General features: G+C 48.0%; 1 protein-coding gene across 2 annotated transcripts; it reads right to left on the reverse strand.

Moving 5' to 3' along the window:
* Window positions 1–24: 24 nt before the first annotated feature.
* Window positions 25–20,065, reverse strand: mms19 (MMS19 homolog, cytosolic iron-sulfur assembly component). Of its 2 annotated transcripts, none has more exons than XM_006630305.3 (31): window positions 19,948–20,065; window positions 18,883–18,931; window positions 18,307–18,407; window positions 17,521–17,606; window positions 17,330–17,404; window positions 16,843–16,912; window positions 16,363–16,491; window positions 15,810–15,871; window positions 15,460–15,546; window positions 14,677–14,751; window positions 14,381–14,458; window positions 13,123–13,261; window positions 12,744–12,898; window positions 11,790–11,868; window positions 11,252–11,377; window positions 10,045–10,126; window positions 9,780–9,877; window positions 9,273–9,419; window positions 9,030–9,185; window positions 8,687–8,786; window positions 8,274–8,376; window positions 7,812–7,886; window positions 7,386–7,512; window positions 7,154–7,260; window positions 5,944–6,000; window positions 5,571–5,757; window positions 4,616–4,698; window positions 3,177–3,341; window positions 1,598–1,657; window positions 1,248–1,348; window positions 25–814 (listed from the first exon to the last, which is right to left on the reverse strand). In XM_006630305.3, exons 1-31 carry the CDS (start codon window positions 20,036–20,038, stop codon window positions 787–789), a joined length of 3,078 nt encoding a protein of 1,025 aa, XP_006630368.3. In that variant the 5' UTR covers window positions 20,039–20,065; the 3' UTR covers window positions 25–786. The 2 variants fall into 2 exon arrangements, with proteins under 2 accessions (XP_006630368.3, XP_015201878.2); XM_015346392.2 differs by having other exon boundaries at window positions 16,798–16,912.
* Between the last annotated feature and the right edge of the window lie 1,972 nt (window positions 20,066–22,037).

A 22,037-nucleotide genomic window follows, 5' to 3' on the forward strand; every position in this document is an offset into this window, starting at 1 on the left:
TTATGAATTCACAAAAAATTGTCATTTTAAGTTATAGATACATTTATTTATAAAGTTAACATCCTTGGCTGAACATCTGTGAGATTGTGAAGTTAGGCTTAGTTCAAGTATACTGCTAGAGAACCTGGAGCACAGACTCATTAACAGCTGAATTAATGAGTGCAGGAACACATGGACATTCTACAGAGAGAAGAAATGTAATCCAGATTTGTAATTTTGGCTTTCAGATAGTTTTGATTTACGTAAACATTAAATAGCATTTATAATATATAATTATTAAGGGGTACTATAAAATAAACCTGGCCCTAAATATACGCGTTAAGGCATTTTCTACATAGAAATGAACACACATGCTGCAATCTTAAATACTTGTCCCATGTCCTACTTTGTTAGCAGTCAGAACTGAAGGCACACTGATGAGGGTTTAATATGAACACAAATGAGTCCACTGATGTCATCTGTCACTCACTAACACTGTACATCACAGTCTGCATGCTCACTGGTTAGGGTGGTGAAATGTTAGATCACAATTGCCCCCACCCTGGGGGCAGGGGTGTGTGTGTGTGTAACTGGGCCCCTATCTTGGCCAGCATACCCTGGTTCTCAATAAAGACTCCTTACTTTTTGCACTTAGCAGGGCAGACAATACTTCTGAATACCATTGTTCTATAAAAGGTTAAAGGCTGTGGTGGTGCCGGGCCCCTGTGTTCCGAGTGTGGAGTTTCGGCCATGTGGGGCCAGTCCAGGTGCTCCCACGGACTCCCTCTCCCACTCGGAGCGGCTGGCTCACCTCCCCGGGCTTCCCAGCAGGAACCTGCGGAGCACAGGCGACAAGCACGGCTCGGTGAGCCCTGCGGAAGTGCGGATCAGCTCGGGACACAGTGCCAGGGCTACAACCCTTCTCCTTCGGAAGCGGCATGAAGGAACCTGGCTGCGTCCGAGCCCGAGGTCGAATCTTTGTTACCCGGGTCACATGCTTCACACATCTCATAACTTCCCGATTCAGTGGGTAGGTTCTGCTGTGGATACAATCCCAATTACAGAACGGCCCAAGAGCCAGGTTTCAGATTTGACACAGCAGTATTCCCACACTTAGCTTACAGTGCACTTACAGTGCACACTTAGCTTACAGTGCACAAAGAGCTCTCAGATCAATCTTCCCAAGACAGACTGCGAACCATCCGGGAGCTTCAAAGCAAGAGCCGAGTGCAATCGCACCGACAGGTCGGCCAGCTCCTGGCACTCACCACTCTCCTCGTGCCAGCACCGCCTCTCTCCTCACCAGCCTCTTCTTGTCATCCAGGGGCACGGCCAGGGCACGCAGAACCCCCAGTCGGAACGGCAGCACCTGTGTTGGAGAGAGAGAGAGAGGGGGAGAGGAGGGCTTGGTACCCCAGCTGCACGCAGAGAGAGACGCAGAATAAATCCTGATTGAGCCTCCAATTCTAAAACCATGCGCCCCCCACCCATCAGTTCCCACCCGCCGAGCCGTTCACCGGCCAACGAGCTCTAGAACAAGCAAGGCTGTCACGAAGAAGTGCCAGTACACACGCTGAAGGACGACGCTGCTTCAAGCAAAGGCGAGTGAAGGATTTACCAGGTGGTCCGGGAGCCGGGTCAGGGCGTGCAGGCAGCGCAGAGCTGAGATCCGGACGTTCTGCGGGAGAGAAAAGATCGGGAAAACAATCTTCACACAACGTTCACTGCTCATCGCTGCCCGAAGGGCCGTGCTGAAAGCTCAGAAAGGCATGCGGCATCCAGTTCGGCACACGCTGCCAGCGTTTACCTTCCATTAATAACTGGGAAATAAAAAGCTGGTGGAACCCATTCAATTAAATGGAGTCTGGCAAACTATAAGCCTGGAGTAAAAATGCTGAAAATAACGGTTGATGAAAGACAAACGAAAATGCTTTTCTTTAAAATCATATGACATTGTTGTGTGATAAAGAGCTTTATTTCTTTGGTTCTAAAGCCAAGGCAGTCTCCATGGAGATGATGGAAGAACCAAAAGAGACTCAGCCCTGTGATCCATATTAGGCACTGTTGCCACGCCCCCACTTGTTGCGCCATGGCAACCCTTTCACTGTCCCGATCCTGACTCATGGTTTCCCAGCCACACAGATCTAAACTGTGGTGTTTTTGCTGACCTGTGACTGGGCTTTCTTCTACGGTCCTGTCTAACCACCTAGAGCTCGCTCACTCCAAGACTGGACCCTAAGCCTTCAGTGACACCCAAATTCCCAGGGACCTACAGTTAACCAGCGCAACCTGATCTCACCTACAAACATGAGCTGTAACCCGGAACATAAGCCTTAATACCACTAAAGAGACCGAAACCTTAGTAACCCTAGTGAGTAACCATAACGCTTGTAGTATCAGTGTAAACCTATCTGACAGATCCCTTTTGGCCAGGGTCTCTAACCACAACTTTTGCCTGTGCCTTTGACCCAGAAGCAGCCAGGTTTGCTACTACATTACCCAAATCTTCTCAGCTACTGTTAGGAAACCTTAATGCCCAGCCTAGAGCACAGCCACCACCAGAGAGCTTACTTACTGACTTACTAACCAGAGGGCCAGATCTTCAGAGCTAACCTCTGCTCCTCCTCTCAGTCTTCCTTTTGTAATCTAGAGACAACCTGCTCGTGGGTGATGTCTAACCCTTAACCTGTCCAACTCTCTGTAATCATCAGACAGCTGTTAGCCTTCTGACCAAAGAGTTGTGTTAAACCCAGCTCTTTCAGGAACAGTGTTATTCCTGGGTGCTCTCTTTGTGCCTGGCTCAACCCTAACAAGCATCAGCTACAGTAGGGGACACAAAGGCAGGCATACATTTGCCCAGCTCTCTAATTATCCCTTCTATGCTAACAATTAACCCTTCGTTGGCTCTTTAGATACCCCAACCAGCCAAACTTCCCATTACGGACCGTTCAAACTTTCCTCAAGAGTTCTTTTTGACCTCGACCCTCCAGTTGCATGCACGCAAAAATCCTCTGTCCACTGAAGTTCCAACTGAACCATTACCGTTTCTTTAAAAACACATGATAATGGCATGGGGTGATCTGGATGTGCAATTAGCCTCCTGTATCGCTCAAAGGCCTTTTTCGAACCAGTGAACGTGTGTGGTGTGTGGTTTCAGGGTGTGGCTCCCCACAGGACTCGGCAGAGGTGGTAGGTACCATGGCGGAGCTGGTGGTGAGGGCCCGCAGGCGGGAGACCAGAGTGTCCAGGTGCAGGGTCAGGGCCTGGGGCAGGTCCAGGAGCAGCGGGTGTAGGCAGGACAGTGTGGACAGCTGCACCCCCCGGTCGGGGCAAGAGAGAGCCTCCAGGAGGAGGGGCAAGAGCTACAGGAGAGGAGAGACACAGATCAGACCACATACTGCTTCCCCTGCAGCTCAGTGACTCGCGCAGCCGGGAGAGGGGTCCCACAGAGAAGGCTCTGTTACACGGAGTTCAGACACAGGACAACCGCAAACCACAAGCTATGAAGCACTTCTTTGATCAAGATGAGTGGAGCGGTGGCTCTGTGGCATCTATGCCTGTGGCTGGAACGTTGCCGGTTCAAATCCCGCGGCCGGCAGAGGAATCCTACTCCATTGGGTCCCTGAGCGAGGCCCTTAACCCCAACTGCAGCAGGGGCGCTGTACAATGGCTGACCCTGCGCTCTGACCCCCAGCTTCTCTCCCTGTCTGTGTGTCTCATGGAGAGCAAGCTGTGGTATGCGAAAAGACAAATTCCTAATGCAAGAAATTGTAAAAAACATTTGAAAAAAACCTAACATAAGAAAGGTTACGAACAATAGCAGGTCACTCGGCTGACGTAGCCTGTGTGGTAGTTAATTGATCCCAGAATCTCACCCAGCTGGTTCTTGAGAGTAACCAGCGTACTGGTTTTAACAACACGGCTAATAGCTTGTTCCACACTCCCATAATCCTTTTCATAAAGAAGTACAGTACCTCCTGTTCTTGGCTTTAAATGCAGTTCCAAATAGTTTACATTTGTGTCCCTGGGTTTGGTGTCCCATTGTTGATTCTGAAGAACTCCACTGGATTCACGTTGTCAGTACCTTTGCGGATTTCAAACACTTTACTCAGATCCTCTCGTTATAATCTTCCACAGTCTTCGTATTTTTCATTTTATACCCACCTAATCTTGAATCAGCAATTGCTGCCTCACATCTTGCCTAACATCCACAGGTCCTGGGCTGCATGTAAGAATGATACACAGACATACTCCTCCTGCTCACCTGCCCACAAGAGCCATTCTTTTCACACACTATAAACTATGCAGTGCTTGACAGGAGGGTTAGCACTGACTGTAGGAGGGGTGCGTCCTTCATTGGTGTTACTGCAAGCCTGCGGGTACTAGAATTTCAGGAGTCCTGTTTTTCGATCACAGCCAAGGAAGCCCTGGCCGATCAATCCCAAAGTACTTCCCTGCGGCACTTTGCGGACTGTGCAACGCCACCTGGAGGAATCCCACTTAATCCGCTAACGCCAGGTTCAGAAAATCAGAAGAGCCAGATCAAAAAGCTCAACCTCAGTTTGAAGCAAATCAGTACATTCTGTATGGAGGTGCACATCCAGGCCAAGCTCCGCCTTCTGTCTGCAGGACTCACCGTGGGAAGCTCGCTGAGCTGCACCTGTCTGGGCAGGCTGGTCACCATGTGGGACAAGGCCTTCAGGTAGCAGGACTTCGTCTCTGTGAGACAGAGGGCACTTGGTCAGACAACCTCTGCAGTCACAGTTCTCCGTAAAAACTCCTCAATGGCTGTAGCATCTTGAAGAAATTAGATCTAATAGAGCTCTCAGCTTGGCTAATTACAGGATTACTGAGCAAAAGCAATAATTTTTTTTTAATTTTCGAAATATTAGCTGGGGTAAGAGAAAAGAACAGTACTATTACAAGTCTTTCCTGAATTTACTCTTCTACAACCAGCCTGTAGCAGGACGTGTGGCTATTTCCTCTTGTGATCTCTCGCCACAGCCTTGCTAACACAGAGTTTTAACTTGTCTTTGTCTGACCTCTATGATAAACACGTCAGTCTGGATGATAGTTCGACTGTCTGCCAGTTCTGACCCGGTAAACAGACTGATGAGGGGGCATTAACAGAATTGCTCAAACCCAGCAGTAATAAACTAAAATATGAGTGTAAAAAACAAAAAGTAACTCATATTTAACTGCAAGAGGAGGAATAAAACATTTTTCTAACTTCTAGTAGGTAGCTGTGTCAGCATGCAAAGGCTGCAAAGAACAGGTAGAGGTTTATTGCACACCGAGAAGAAAAGAAACAACATTTTGGCCATTGTGTCTCTTCCTTTCAGCATGGAATAAACCCTTACCTGTTCCTTTGCATTCTTCTAACTTGACAGCCTTTAGAAATGGATGTTTCTCTAATAGGAGTGAAGTACATGATGGTCTTATCTACAAAGCACATTTCAGTCTCTAAATAAGGTTCCCTTTTATTCTCTCAAGTACCTTCTTTTCTGGAGCACAAACCAATAAACACCAAAACTACTCTGGAAACCACAGTGGTCAAACCACAGGCGAAAACCCTCTCCGCCCTTTGGTACCTTTGGGTGAGGAGTTGAATCCCTGGACAAGCTTGGGCGAGTTCTCGGTGAAGAATCTCTGGCGGTACATGATGTGCACGTGGGCGTGACAGGCGCGGCTCAGCACGTCCACGGAGTCCGTCATCAGCAGAGAGAAGCCATCAGCCGCCCGGGGGCCCAGCTCCGAGTCCGTCAGCAGGGACAGCAGCTGGGATCAGCGGGAAGGGGATTTAAGGAAAGGCCACTCTGCTGCAGCCTAACACTGACCTCCACACAGCAGAGCGAAGCAGCACAGGCACGACGTCAGGAGGGGGACAGAGGAAGAAGCAAAGTACCGCCAGATAATCAGGCAGCGTGTTGTGATAAATGCAGGAGGCAGGATGAAGACTCTCACCTTGTCGGTCAAAGTTGTCGAGAGAGGGTGGTATCGGAGCAGAAGGGCCTTGGCCACCTGGAGAGATAAAGACTCTCGTGTGAGGAAAGACAGGGGCTCATGCTCTGCAAAACAGCAGCAGTCCTGCAGCAGGTAAGACTATTCCAGCTAACCAGAACAAATCCCAGTAAAAACATGGCCGATCACATCCTACCACACAACACACCAGCTACTGACATCCTTCTCAAAGTGTACACTACTACCCGAGGGGGAAGTATCTTTTCAGAAGTTGGGGGTGTGAAATTGCAAAGGTGACGATCAGCTCCAGCTGTGCTCAGCTTGCATCGATCTGTGGCTACCCAAGGGCAGTCAACTCAGATGTCTAAAGGTGCCAGCCCTGCCCAGTGCACGGACAGACGTCAAACAGCCAGTCTGCCTCCCAGCACGCTCCTGTCCTACACCTGTGGGCATTCTAGTGGCTTTTAGACCTGATGTATTTATTTTAGCATTGAAAACGTACGACGCAGAAAGGCAACTACATCAGAGATGAAGGGAAAAGTCATTAAACCCAACGAGTAGATCTTCTAACTCTGCAATCTGAAGTAATCGGACCTTGCTTTCAGAGCCGCACCCCCAAATCATAAAGAGCAGAATTGGTGCTGTAATTTCAAGCTGCATTGTAATGCTATCTGCACTCCTTGAATGCTATCTGTATTCACAGCTATTAAGAAGATGCAACAACTTCTGGCACCTTTTTGATAAGATAAGATCGCTTTATTGGCCATATACAATTTCTTGCATTAGGAATTTGTCTTTTCCCACATCCCTGCTTGCTCTCCATGAGACACACAGACAGGGAGAGAAGCTGGGGGTCAGAGAGCAGGGTCAGCCATTTATATGGTGCCCCTGGAGCAGTTGGGGTTGAGGGCCTTGCTCAGGGTCCCAACAGAGTAGGATTCCTCTGCCAGCTGTGGGATACCAACCAACCAGCAACCTTCCAGCCACAGGCGCAGATCTTGGAGTGTAACCTGACATAATTCCAAGTACTGCCTGCGCACAGCACAAAGTGTCAAGCCTACCGTATATACAACGCCTGTGCAGACTTTTACACCAGATCTACTATTCTAGTTCATGTTTATATAAAAATGGAGATCTCATCCCTGGAAGAAATACACGTTCCCCATGAGGACAGGCTTCAGGAAGAGCAGGGGACTGTGAGCTCATGTCGTACCCAGAGCAGCAGAGTGAAGGTCTGAACTCGGAAGGGAGAGGAGGCGCGGTCCAGCTCAGAATCAATCCTCTTCACCAGCTTCTGCAGCAACAGGTCCAGATGCTCTCCTACAAAACCAGGGACAAGGTTTCACATTACATCATCGTTCTTTAGCTTCTGCGACTGAACCTCAAAGACGCCCCACAGATTTGCAGCAGAATAATTGGGAATGTGCTCCGAGATCTGCTTTTACCTGCAGGATGCTTGTTAACCAGTCCAGCAAAGCACTTTGCTGCGGAGGTGTAGGAAAAGGGGTGGGTACAGGTACAGCTCAGCTCCTCCAGTTGGCTCAGAAGTCTGTCAATCTGGGGAACCTCCACCTATCAGAACCAAAGGATGTCTTATTCAGCATATCTACTAATGCTTCTCTACTATGAACATTGAGCACCATCTACACACTGAATACTGAACCCTTTGGTATCCAAGTCACATCAAAGGTAGTTTTTTTATGAATAACCAAAACACCCGAACAGAAGGTTACTGCAGCACAACACCACATTAATTCAAATTCCACGTGGCCTTCAACACTGAGAAGTTGATAGCATTAGGGCGTCAGAAGTAAGTGTACAGTCAGTCACTGGACTGACCCTGCACAGTGCTAGTCAAAAGAGCAACTTACACTCCTGGGCAGAGAGCAGACACAGGCCATCAGCAGGCAGACCAGCTGGGACTGCAGCCAGCCGTCGGGCTGCTTCTGCAAGACAAAGGTGAACACACCTTGGAGAAAAACCACCCTCAAAGCTGTGCATAATCACAGCAGCTCTCTGCAGCACACATGCAAAACATATTCAGCATCCAGGCAAAAAAGTCAGAGGTAATAAATGTCGGCAATTACTGCTCTCATACTTCCAGAATCAGCACGAATACCTGTACTGCCATTTAATAAATGGAAACACTGCCTGTTGAGGGGGCAAAATGCCCACTGATATCCTGTGTTTTTTTTTCCCACAGTGGTCTACTGGGTCACTCCTGCAATTTACAGACAGGTAAAGCCCATCTGAGGACCAGTACAATCTGCCACACCTGCAGCGCGTGAATAATCTCGGAGTCCACAACACAATCTTGGCTCAGCTGGACTCACATTCAACAGCTGCAGGTGCTTGGGGAAGTTGTTCTCGGGCAGGAAAGTCAAGTCTCCGTCCAGGAAGAAGGACACGGCCATCGAGGCAGTGCGGGCAGCCAGCCTGCGGGCAGGAAGTCAAGGATTACAGGTGGGCCTGCCACTTCAGGAGGCCAGCAGTGCCTAGGTAGGACATATTTCAGCTGGGTAGCCAGGAAAAGTACTTGAACAGGGAAGGGTAATAAATGTACACTTTTCATACGCAGTCATGCTTTTGAAACGTGAAAGAGAAAACGCAACAGCTAGGTGAACACAAAGAGGAGGAGGATACTCAGTTTTTTCCCTCCTAGGAAGGAGTTCAATGATAACAAGCGTCGAGTACTTTTACTATTTTGTTTCACGGATGCTGTGCTCTGCCCTGCCCAGTGACTCACTCTGAGTGCAGGCGGCTGCAGGCTTGGCTGACCACCGGCGCCATCGCGGAGAGCACCCTCTCCTCCGTCAGGCAGCTGCGGGGGGTCGTGGAATCTCCGCCTGGGAGAAAACGAGTCGTTTCAAACTTACTGAACAACTCGGACTCTGAAAACCTAACTGTCTCCTCCATGTGACTAGCATATTTCAACTGAACCCGCTCATGCAGCGACACGTTAAAACGACCACAGTGCTCTCAGCGCACGACCAGCAGGCCTGGCCGCCGAAGGTCCATAAACTGCCTTGTTGTCTTGCTGTGTAAACACGCGCGTCTGAGGCCCACGGTCGTGTTGCCAAGCAACCCACCGCGCAGCGCTGCCTGGACCGCCAGCCCCAGCAGCTGAGGGATGACAGTGTGGTGGAAGAAGCGGCTGGTCTCCTCCGAGTCCTGGGACTGCTCAACGATCTGCTGCAGGCTCTGACAAGCAGACACGACCTCCTCCGCACAGAAAGAGCCGCTGCCTGAAGAGAGAGAGAGAAAAAGTGGAAGGCTCCTTTGCGTCCTCACTTTACCTAAAGCCCTGGCCCAGGATGGAGCTGGTTGCCTACCTGCGTGGGCGGAGCAGAGGACCTGCAGCAATACCGGCACGCTCTCCTGGATGAGGCTATGCCGAGACGAAATGGCTGCCAACGCCTTCATCCCACGCTGTCGCACGGCCTGCTGGGATCTCCCAGCTGACCGATCCTCCGTTGGCTCTGCAGGAGGACATTAAAATCGCTGAAATTAATTCTATTCATAAACTTTAAAGAACTTCATTCTCGCTTTGAAAGCAATTTTCGAGGTCATCAATGGCATTGGCGTGAGCAGCTATCCTGTACAGCTTGCGCCAGACAAACACAAGTCTTTGTAAAAAAACAAAGTGCCTCCTGTTCTCAGATTTAAATGCTCTTCTTTGGGGTTGTGATTCAAAGTTGAGTCTGACAAAGACCATTGGGCTAACTCTGAGGAATTTGAAAACTATAAGTAGTTAGACTCATTCCTTTCAACCTCTCACAGTAAGACATCCTTTTAAACCCAGGATTATACAAGGGTGTAAATTATTTCTCATCCCCCACCTGAGAAGATCTCCTCCTTCAGCTGAGGGACCATCCTGGCGGCGAAGGCAGCAGGGTACAGAGCAGCCAGGGAGCCCGCAGACTCCATTGCAGCTGAACTGAAGTGAGACAGACACATCCCCTCGTTAACCTGCCCTAACACAACCACTTCCTGTCGCCCTACAGAGCATGCTAAGCTACTGAAGGCAATTCAGTTAAGGGGCCCCATGCAGCAATTCTTTGACTGAAGTAATATAGACACTTAGTGGCAAAAAAACCCACTCACCAGCTCTGCTGGTCCTCTTCCCTAAGGATCAGCCTGGTAAGGTGATCAGCGGCCAGCTGGATATCCGACTCCGAAAGCAAGCCTGGAGAACAAGGAGTAGCTTCACTCTCAAGGGACACACAGTTTACAGGTATCTCAGCGATAAAAGAGGCTGAAACAGCAGTCTGAAGTAGCTTACTGTTACATGATCATCACTTTTTACCTTGTGAAATCAATATCTGAATCGGAGCCTTACATTTGCACAAAGAATCGTCACAGAGGCACAAACCCAGCTGCACAAATAATAAAGCTGAAAAATAGGGACATAATTCTTTTTGTTTTAACTTAAGTTTTTTATTAACATACAAAGGTAACCAGAAAAAAAATAGTTGCCAGTCATCTCAAAAACTCAAGTATTACAAATATAAATGAGTATAAAGTCTGTTCTGTATCATACTTTTGCATCTTTACAGAGGGTATAATGTGTAAAGTCATTCTTATTAGGGTCTAGAAATAATCCACCTCTCCCAGTTTCTCTCAAAAATGTCCTTCTGGAGTCTTAACTGAAAGGTAAATTTTTCCATTTCATACATTTCTGAAACAATAACAATCCAATTTTCTTTGGTTGGGGTGGGGGGGGTCTCTTTGTAACTATTTACGTGTTATAGCTTTCTTACTTGCCGCCAAGAACACTTTTAGCAAGTATTTCTCTCTTCCCACAACCTCGTCAGGCAGACTACCCAGATACAGAACTGAACAAGGCTTTGGAATTTCTCAACAGAATACATCTTGAATCGGAGACCACACTTCTTCCTAATAAGACTGAATTCTCGGACATTGCCAAACTACGTGGGAACGTCCTGCGTCTCCGTTACCACGATCCCTCCAACATGGTTGTGGCAAACCCAGCCGAGATGATTTTATTTTTGGGGTTATGAGGAATGGAGTTAAGGGACCCAGTTCTGTACAAGTCACTACCCTCCCTTGAGGCTGTCCCAGGGAATTCCTGATGAATATCCGGATCAGGAACGCGCCAGTCCCTGATCCTGATTTCATTTAAAAGGTTTTTTGGCCATTTGACCATGCCTGCTGCCTCTTGAAAACACGGTCCGTGTCACAGTCCAACAGGCCCAGCACAGAGGCCACATGGTCAAACGGCATTAGGACAACAGGAGACACCTACAGGGCCGAAGTCTATTGATCAGAATGGGCAGCCGTGCCCCCTCACCTGGCTGCAAGCCCAGGGCCGTCAGCACACGGGAGGCAGTGGCCTGGAGGGCTGGACTGGACTCCGTCAGGGCGGAGAACACCAGGCTGCACAGGGGCTGGCGGAAGCCTGACAGCACGCTCTCGTCTGTGGGGCAGACAAGACAGTACGCAGACAGACAGCGGGGTTACAGCACGCAGACAGACAGTGGGGTTACTGCACGCAGGGCCAGGAGCCCAGAAACGTGACATGAGGTGAAGGGACAAACTCCAGGGCACAAACATCACAGGCGGATTTAAGTGTAAGTTTATACTGCTAGTGAGTTTACGTATTATGTACACGTTATTTTTCCATTTGAACTCATTCTTCTAAACACGGATCGAATGAAAGCAACTGAAGAATGTGCGGAAACTGCAGTTCAGCCGTTTGCTCTTGTGTGAGATTCTGGGAAATCTGCTTTCTGGCATATTCAGAACTTGTTTATTTAGCCCTATTTCCCCCTTTTATATAGAATTAGAACAGCAGGTTTTCCCCTGCAGTTTGTATGTATAATACTGACCCCCCTCCTCTGGGGAGCTGCCCTGGGCTCGTTGGGTGAATCCTTGCAATACCTCCAGCAGGGTGCGCCGCTGAGCATTCTGCAAGATAGGAAAGTCGACTGAAAGCACAGAGACCCACTCCAATGCACAGTGAGTCACGGCAGTCTGACCAACAACGACACACAGAAACACAGTGAGTCACAGCAGTCTGACCAACAACGACACACAGAAACACAGTGAGTCACAGCAGTCTGACCAACAACGACACACAGAAACACAGTGAGTCACAGCAGTCTGACCAACAACGACACACAGAAACACAGTGAGTCACAGCAGTCTGACCAACAACGACACACAGACACACAGTGAGTCACAGCAGTCTGACCAACAACGACACACAGAAACACAGTGAGTCACAGCAGTCTGACCAACAACGACACACAGACACACAGTGAGTCACAGCAGTCTGACCAACAACGACACACAGACACACAGTGAGTCACAGCAGTCTGACCAACAACGACACACAGAAACACAGTGAGTCACAGCAGTCTGACCAACAACGACACACAGAAACACAGTGAGTCACAGCAGTCTGACCAACAACGACACACAGAAACACAGTGAGTCACAGCAGTCTGACCAACAACGACACACAGAAACACAGTGAGTCACAGCAGTCTGACCAACAACGACACACAGACGCACAGTGAGTCACAGCAGTCTGACCAACAACGACACACAGAAACACAGTGAGTCACAGCAGTCTGACCAACAACGACACACAGAAACACAGTGAGTCACAGCAGTCTGACCAACAACGACACACAGAAACACAGTGAGTCACAGCAGTCTGACCAACAACGACACACAGAAACACAGTCACAGCAGTCTGACCAATGACAGTGGAATAAAATTGAAGATGGGTCCTGTAGCAGAGAGCATGTGTCCAGCAGGAGGTGTCAATCCCTAACCTGCGTGTGACTGTTGTACTGCTCCAGCAATAAAGGCATGACGACCGCTGTAATTTTGTAGCTTGCCCTGTAAGAGGCGCTGGCTGCCGCTTGCAAGAGTTTGGCACTGGGCCACACCAGCTTCATGTCTGGCTCGCACAGGTGGTGCTGGCAGTCTATAGGAACATAAACCACAGGACAGGAACCAATTCAAATCGGCCATTAAAAACAAGCACAGCATTACTGCCAGCGACAGATAACTCGACTGGTTAATTATACGGGCTACTTGAGTTGCAGTTGATTGGTTTTCTGTGTAGCTCACTCCCCAGTCACGGCAGACCCTCCGGTCAACTGCACAAACGCACACCAGCGGGAGGGACGCGGCCAGCCAGGAAGGTACCTTTAAGAATGAGGTCGAGGAAGCCGTGCAGGGAGTCCTCCGAGTCGGAGTCCAGGATGGAGCGGGAGAGACAGGACGTGAGGCTGTGAAGAGCAGACAGCCCCGCGCTCTCCACTTTCTCGCTAGCGGTCTGGAATACCTGTCGGGAGGGGGGGGGACAACACCAGTATTGAACAAAATCATCACGCCGTCTGGCCAATGAAGAAAACAGTGGAAACCTGGACGCAGGAGGCAGTGCTGTCTTGTGCCTTCTCTGAAGGAGGACATTTAGAACGCACCATGCGCCCCGACTTCTAAAACCCCACAGCACGCACCAGGGGTGCCTATGCCGGAGCCAGAGGATCAGGAGAGGCGCGACCTGCACTGCCTGCAGGCGCTCAGGAGGCCATGGGGGTCGCTCTGTCACTGAGAGCCAAGAGCCCCGGCTGATTAACTCCACCTCACCCTCTGTGGTGCTCAGACCTGAGCTCTGCTGCTTGAGGACTCTCAGTCACAGTCAGCTAGTGACGTGACCCAGGCTCGAACCCGTGGTCACAGACATCAACCTGCCCTGGGGTGAGAGCCTTTACTAGTTCAGGTATTGACCTATGGTTAACAGTACGTTAGTGATTACTGTACATTATATGCATGTGTTTTGTGAAAAGAACACCGTCAGGATACCTTATTCAACACCTGGCAGAAATAACCGTGCAACCATAAACACATACTGTATATCAGCTAATAAAGCAGGAGGGAGATGTGAGATAAACAGGCTTAAGGACAAATGATCAGTATCACCTGTAGGGATTGAGGAGACAAAAAACATTCAGTGGCCACAACTATCGGTGAAAAGCAGATCGGGCCTAGTTTTATCATTTGTGAATTCTTGAGAGTTTTTAACTGAGAAACAGAAAAGCCATTTGAAAGGTGTGTCACATTATAAAAAACAACCCTGAAAGCACAAAGCATTACTTAAAATAGATAAAAGGGAACCTTTGTAGAATTATATTTAGCAAAAGTATACATGTATACAAAGTACACAGAGGAACACAAACAGATCTGTATAGTTTGTCTAAGTAATAGAACCTTTTACTGTTCTGTACTGTTTACTGTAAGACATTAAAAAATCTGTTTCATGACAGAATGAAGAATCAGTCAGCAGCTCCTATTTCTGTGGACTGAGGATATGAACATGGGCTTCTGTGTTTGGATATGGAATCTGAAAAAAGATTCTCTTGAGTCCTCTCCCATCCACGAGCCCCGCTGCTGAAATGCCTACCTCTCTGCGCAGGGAAGACCAGAGGCCTGGTAGGAAGTCCTTCAACTCACGGTGCCCATAAACCGAGGTGCAGGCAGTCTGAAACACAGAAAGCACACCTCAGCCCAGAAGAGCGCAGAGCTCAGGCCAATACAGTGTAGCCCAGTACGACAGAGACCTCGGTACAGTGTAGCCCAGTGCAGCACAGACTAACAAGCCGGTCCAAACAGATCTCAGACCATCTGTCAGAACGTTCCAGACAGTTGGACACAAGCAGAGACAGAGCCAGGGCCCGTGGAGCTGGTCAGAGGCCTCACCAGTGTCTGCAGGGAGTCCAGCTTGGCACTCTGCACGTCCGAGTCCAGCTTCTCGATGAGCAGCGGCAGCAGAAACTGGCAACACAGGGAAACGATTAACATGCAGGACACTGCATAAGCGCCACACAGCCATCCTGATTCCTGGACACTCTGCCCCAACTCTCGCACAGGCCTTTCTAAGCAATAGTGTTCTTTTGCGTTTTCATCTTAAAACAGCCCAACATGACTTCATATTCATATGGAATGAATTCAAAGATGTTGTCTTTAGCCCTGCATATCCCTGCCTGAATGAATGCGGGTCAGGTTCTCCCCCCCACATGTCCGGATGGCGCCCGGGCTGGGCACCATCTGAGTTGGATTCTGCATCACTGCCATGGATCCAAGAGGGACATCGTGGATATAGCTATCGTTTAGGAGGAATTTGCTGGTCTACAGAGATCTACATGAAGTACTGACATACAGAAGACATGATGGATGGATTAATGCCCTCATTCATTTATTCCTTTGTTTAATTATATAATGTAAGCATGCCCAAAGGGGTTCGGCAGCCAGTTGACTTTGGACCCCTAGAGGTTTTTTTTCTCCTTACTGAGGAGTTTCTGGTTGCTCTCCTCCGTTGTCTTCTGGTCTTTTCTGTTCTGTATTCACAACATGTACGGTCACTTGCTTTGTTAAGCGCCTTGGGGCAACCTTGTTGTGAAAGGCGCTATAGAAAAATAAACTGAATTGAATTGAGGTTTAGAGTAAAAACACTCAGCGCAGAAAGACCTCCCCACCGCGTACCTCTGCAAAGCTCGGCGTGCCGGACAGCACCTCCCTGAGCGCCAGGACCAGCTGCTCGCGGGTGACTCCGTGAGGGTCATTAGGGGGCTGGAAAACACAACAGCAGGTCGCGTTTGAAAAACAGGTATCTGAGGTAGGAGAGGAGCCACTGATTAATAGTTAAGCAAATAAGCATACTGTATTTATATCAGAAATACTCCACATTCCCTGGTTCCACCATTCATGAAAAAGGATTTTTAGCCATTTGACATGCCTGCTGCCCCTTGAAAACAGGGTCTGTGTCGCAGTCCAACAGGCCCAGCACAGAGGCCACATGGTCAAACGGCATTAGGACGACAGGAGACACTTACTGGGCTGAAGTCTATTGGAAAATAGCAGGAAGTCACTTCAAACAGCTCCTCTGCAAACAGCCCTGTAAAACATTCCCCAACTCAACATCAGGACACACAGCGCGCTTCGCTATGAAAGTGTTAGAGTAAATGTGAAAAGAATCAATAGGGTTCTGTAAGCATACTGTTACATTAGTTTAAAAACCCTTATTACACCTGAAATATAAATCAAGAGCATTGCAAGTTAAATAAAATCGTATAATTCAATATTTGTTTAACTGTCTGGATGCCAATGAAGTGTGAGACACTCCTGTTTATACTGTACATTATAGTGCTGTGAGGAGTGTCTACAGCCCCAGTCTTACCAGGTACAGCCAGGCGCTGTGCTGTGAGGAGTGTCTACAGCCCCAGTCTTACCAGGTACAGCCAGGCGCTGTGCTGTGAGGAGTGTCTACAGCCCCAGTCTTACCAGGTACAGCCAGGCGCTGTGCTGTGAGGAGTGTCTACAGCCCCAGTCTTACCAGGTACAGCCAGGCGTTGTGCTGTGAGGACTCTTTGCTGTTCAAGCACTTACCCAGCTCGTAGCCCCTGTGCAGGATGTTCCTTGCGATCTGAAAGGCCAGAAGGAGGTTGCGGGGGTCTTTCTCACCATCAATTGCTTGAACAAAACCGAAGACAAAGTCTGCACCTAACTTCTTCAGCTCTGAAACAAAGACCAGCCAAAAATAAACTTTTAACAAAGAACATGATCACAGAAAACTAACTTCTGAAGTCATCTTTTCACTAAAGGAATGGTTTAGACATACTAAAATGACTAAAAGTCCTTCAGTTTCATAGCTGCACATAATGGCACCAGCCTCCTTGGAGCAATCAGCTTAATTAATTGGATTTGGCTTGAAAGCACAAAAGCTGAGGTACTTGGATAGACATTAGGCAGCAGGTCGGAAAACGCTGACGTCACACAGCACGAAAAAGACGACAAGCAGGCGAATCAACATCTGATCAACACCCTCGCCGCTGCTCATCCTCTGCCTCCCCCCCGATGGACCTTCACCTTCCTCTCGCGACTCCATCAGGTTCAACAGGATGCTGTAGACACAGGAGCGCTCCGCCTGCATCAGGGACTGGGGACACAGACACAGACTGAGCCCAGGTCTCACCTCCGATAAGCACTAGCAGCCCTGACACAAACACCACAGAGACAACCAGGGTGAAACTGCTCAAGCTGCTTGTATACTGAAGCTCTTGCCGAAGCCTGATATCGATCAGAACATGACTGGTATATATTTTTTTCTTTTTAACAGAAGACAAGCCTTCAAAATACTAAATCTGAACTTTCTTCCATCGAGTCATTGGCGTTTATAAAAATTACCCTCCTACACATATTATACAGCTACATCTATGAAAGTTACTATTCCCATTAATAAACTAGACTGCAAGATGACCTAAACAAACTGTAAACATTTACCTGCTGTCTATTTACAGTATATACAGCACAAGGCAGACACTGACCAACAGCACTGTCTGTGTGAAGCAGCTACCTGTACATGGATGTCCTGGAAGAGAGACTTCAGGATGGACACAGCCAGACCAGGGGGCAGTGCAGGGCTCTGAGTCTTTTAAAAACACGGAGAGTCCGGAGTGAGAGTGAGCGGGTGAGAGAGCCGGACGCGAAACCAGAAGGAAAAGCTTAGCAAAGGTAGAATATGCCCCGTCCACACTGCACACCTACCAGCGCTTTAATGCCTTGTAACACGTGCGGCGTTATGACATAATGATCTTTCAGTCTGTTTTCGTAAAAGACTGTCAGGACTTCAGCTGCAAAATACAAGGACAGTGGTAGAAACCAAGCAAAATGCAAATACAAGCCAGAGATCAATAAGGACACTAGCCAGGGTACATAAGTGTTACACTGATTTAATGTACAGTATTGATCAGACATCAGAGAACCATGTTCCTACTGAGAAAGCTCTAATCCAACACTGCTGATGTTGTATAATATTCCATTCTAGGTCTTTCTTCAGATCAGACAGATTCTACTTCTATTAGCGCAGTGTTTTCTACGTAAAGAGCGCTGGATCCACTCACAGAAGGAACAGCGTGAACGTGAAACCCACCGCCCTCTCTTTTCTTCACGGTATTCTGACGGTGTTGCTGGCTTGATCCGACCAAAACTCAACACACACACACACACACACAGACAGACAGACAGACAGACAGACAGACAGACAGACAGACAGACAGACAGACAGACAGACAGACAGACAGACAGACAGACACACAGACAGACAGACACACAGACACACAGACACACAGACACACAGACACACAGACACACAGACACACAGACAGACACACAGACAGACACACAGACAGACACACAGACAGACACACACACAGACACACACACAGACACACACACAGACACACACACAGACACACACCTCTGTCTGCTCCGCAGCGCCAGCGCGGGCGTGGCGCCCCCCCCGCCCCGGCGCGCTGACCAGCGCCAACTCACCCTCCTTCTCCGAGAGGCTGCCGCAGCACTCCTGCAGCACCCACGAGAGCAGCTGCACCCCCCGCGCCCGAACCCGGGGCTCGCAGCTCGTCAGGCTCCAGCTGCGAAGAGCACACAGACAGGTCAGCTCGCTCCTGGCGGAAGGAGGAGACGGTCACGCAGCCTGCGTCCCCGGCGAGCCGCTCACAGCAATTCTCTGCAGGGCGCTTTCGGACACAGAGCCTCTGTGCCGCTCGGTGTGGATTCAAACCAGCAACTCCAGTGACACTCCACTCTACACAGCTTCTACCCGCCTCCGGAAGAATCAGCCTCTCTACAGCCTTCTTCTAGCCTGTTTTTTTCTTTGCCACCTAACTCTTTTGACAGTCTAACGAAAAATAACAATTATAAGGTTATTCAGTGCAGGGCATGTTTTGAAAAATAAATCCCTAAAAAAACAAAACAGTTGATCCTACAGGATTGACAGACAGGACTAATTAGAATGGCTGGAAACGGACATTGTGTTTACACCGTAATTATGCTAACACTGTAAATAGCGTATGAAGATGGAACGGATTAGGTAAGAGATTACTTTACCCCAAGGCCTCCACCAGTTCCAATATGGTAAACAGTCCGGTTTTCACTCCTTAGGAAACAAAAATAAAAGAGGTTAACACTGTAAGGTCAGAACGGAGCACATCAGGTTGTCCAGAGCAACAGAAGGATAGATCCCCTTGCACAGCACCCTCAGAATGCATACAAGTGTGGATAGTTGATGTGGACAATGACGTTCACAGGTCTTAAAACATGTAGGCATCAGATCTCCAAGGTATGGCTCGTGTTTATAAAGACTTTGCTCCAGCGTTAGAGCGAGACGAATTTCTGAGCCAGGAGTGGAGAGAGCTATGCAGCTTGACAATATCGAGGAGCGCACAGTACTCGACCGCTGTCCCTGATCCAAGGCACCTGGGCGGGCAGTTCTTCACAGGGGCATGTCTGTGGAAGACACTTGGATTTCAACGGGTCTGAATACATCTAACAGGAACCGTCCTATAGGCTGTTCGAATTAAGTTCCCGAATAAGGGCTCCTTTACTGAGCCACTGCGGATACCTACTCTTAGTATCCTTAGTTTAAATTAATTACATACACCTTCAGAGCGCCAGTTCTACGCCAGGATGGGCTCCTGCACCCGCTACATGTGCCAACAGGTTGCTCGTGATGAGCCGCTTGTCTCGACACAACCGGAAAGAGAGGACGTCTGAAGTCTCCCAAGAGCCGGGCGATGCACCGCTGTTTTAAAGTCAGTCCCAGTAAAAACGTGAGAAAATGTTTTCCCATGGCAAGCAAATTCTAGAACGGTCCATGCTTGTGTCGGTAGGGTGTGTTTTTACTCAAACTGTCTTCTACTGTGTACTGCCTGCGTATTGGAGACTTTCATGTTGTGCAATAAATACAGGACCATGTCAATTAGGGCTGATCTTTCTCTTCGATGTGCACTTATACCAAGGTTCATACACATCACGTTTCCTTTAAAAAGATACCCAGAATATCAGCCACACGCTTTTCTGGGCATCGGACTCTCCCATCCATAGTCGCTGCAGCCTGCAGGCTCAACGTACAGCTCACTAAGAGCCGAGACCGAGATCGATTACATCAGTTACCTGTTGCAGTCTCAGCAGCCTTGCTGTCCTGCTGGCCCGATACGAATTCCTCTACCAAACCCAGCAACACAGCTCCATTCGCGGCCATCATGCACAACCCACAAGTCAAACTCCTCTTCGCGCGCATGCGCTGCAGCTGTCGCCGAGGAAAGGCAGGGTAGAAACACCACTGTCACGTGACAAAGACCAAGGCACTGTGCAGGGTTGCTCTTGAGCAGTTTTGCCCTGTCCTCAGCGAAGTGGGCACTCCTGCTTTTGAAGCAATTAGAATGTAGCAGCTCTGAAAGTTTGCTTCAGATGTTGAGCAGATATGATCAGGAAATGTTTGAGGAAGCCTCATGTCACAATTCCAGAGAAACAAGCATCGCGGATGCTGTGTGACCCAACTTACTGACGAATTCAAATTCTGTATTGGCATGACCAATTAATTAAATTATTACCAAAGCAAATATTTACACAATTTAAAGCAACATATATTTGAAGTAGTCTACGCTCCTCAAACTGTGGTTAGAGCTCACGTACTGGCTGCAGAATCCCTTGGGTCTACTTACAGTACGATTGGAAGATCTTCTGAGTTTTGTAGGTCTGGGATTTCTATGTTCAATTTGTTTATTGGTTTTTCGGGAAGAACAAAAAATATTACATGGTACCATAAACAATAATGAACAAATGTGAACAATCATTACGGCATGACAGACTTAACCAAACTGTAAAAATCCAACAATAATATAAAAACAGTGAGGAAGGAGAAGAAAAAAGGAAACCAGAGATGTAAAAGAGGAAAAAGGGTACAGGTGAAAGGATAGGTAGGGAATACTAGGAATTGGTATCTGTGTCTATAAAATACAATATAACAATATTTCTTCTGTGTTCTGTAATCTGGAATCTTGTCAGTATTTACAGTCAAGATTCCCTTAACAAAATGGCAAGAAATCTCATGTTCTGATACATCACGAGCAATTACTGCAATAATACCAGTCACTATAGTATTAGACTTCTTACAGGGTTTATGCCCTGATGTGAAATAATGAACCCAAGAGTTTTTTTTTATATTTATCACACTCTGCATACTCTTTAGTTAAAGCACTCTTTGTTTTTATTTCTCCTATCATAGGTGAAGTTTCAGAGAAAATACGGACCACAGTATTTTCCCAGTTAATAAAGAAATCAGGAACTGTCCTGAAATCGTTCCAGGAATGTTGTCAGCAATAAAGGGGAAAGTATGAAGCAGATCTTATCTCCTGGCAAAATACATCAATTACTGCCAATAAGGAACAGCAGCTGCTTAGTGGTAATCTACCCGTACAGACCCAGTGATAGGCAATGATCAAATAGGTTAATGCAGAATGAAAATCAATGCAGCTTCCGATTGTGTTACTATTTGTATCACGTAATCAATCTTAACCAGCTCAACTTCCAGAGGACAGAGTCTCAGTCAGTACAGAACAACGCACAGCACATGGGACCTGTGCCTTAACTAGGGGGTTCGGTTTGATACTGGACAGACACGCTCACTGGGACCATACTGACCCACCCAGGGGGGATACTTGACCCAGCTGGAACTTATTCAGGGTTCTCTCAAGTTGTCCTTGATGAATTAACCCGATAACCGACTTCAGCATTACTCAAGGTTCACCGAGGTAAACTCTGACTTCATTTTTCCAGTTAACTTCAATTTAAGCCCCTTGCCAGGCCTCTGCTGTCTCTACTTCCAGAGACGTTCCAAATTGTTTGAGGAAACATCATTCCAGGAGGAAAATTACTAAGAGGTGCAATACAGGAGGGATGAGCGTCAAATCCTTCATTTATACCAGCAAAAACTACGGCGAAAGAATGCGCATCTTAATCCAGTGACCAGGAATTATGCCTCTTTATGGAAAACTAGGAGGATAAAATCTGTTGCAAAAGCAAGGAAATACACTGTAGCTGCTGCAAAAGCCAGAGAAGTCGCCTTGCAAAACTGAATCTGGAAGTTAATTATGAAATCCAATCAACTAGCTCAAGAGATAAAACAAACTATAAAAATTGTGTGAGTATGCATGCATTGGCATTACTTAACTTTCATTATTATGGTGCTGAAGTGGAGATCC

The sequence above is a fragment of the Lepisosteus oculatus genome, chromosome 4, assembly GCF_040954835.1.
Source record: "Lepisosteus oculatus isolate fLepOcu1 chromosome 4, fLepOcu1.hap2, whole genome shotgun sequence".
In the NCBI taxonomy this organism is placed as follows: domain Eukaryota; kingdom Metazoa; phylum Chordata; class Actinopteri; order Semionotiformes; family Lepisosteidae; genus Lepisosteus; species Lepisosteus oculatus.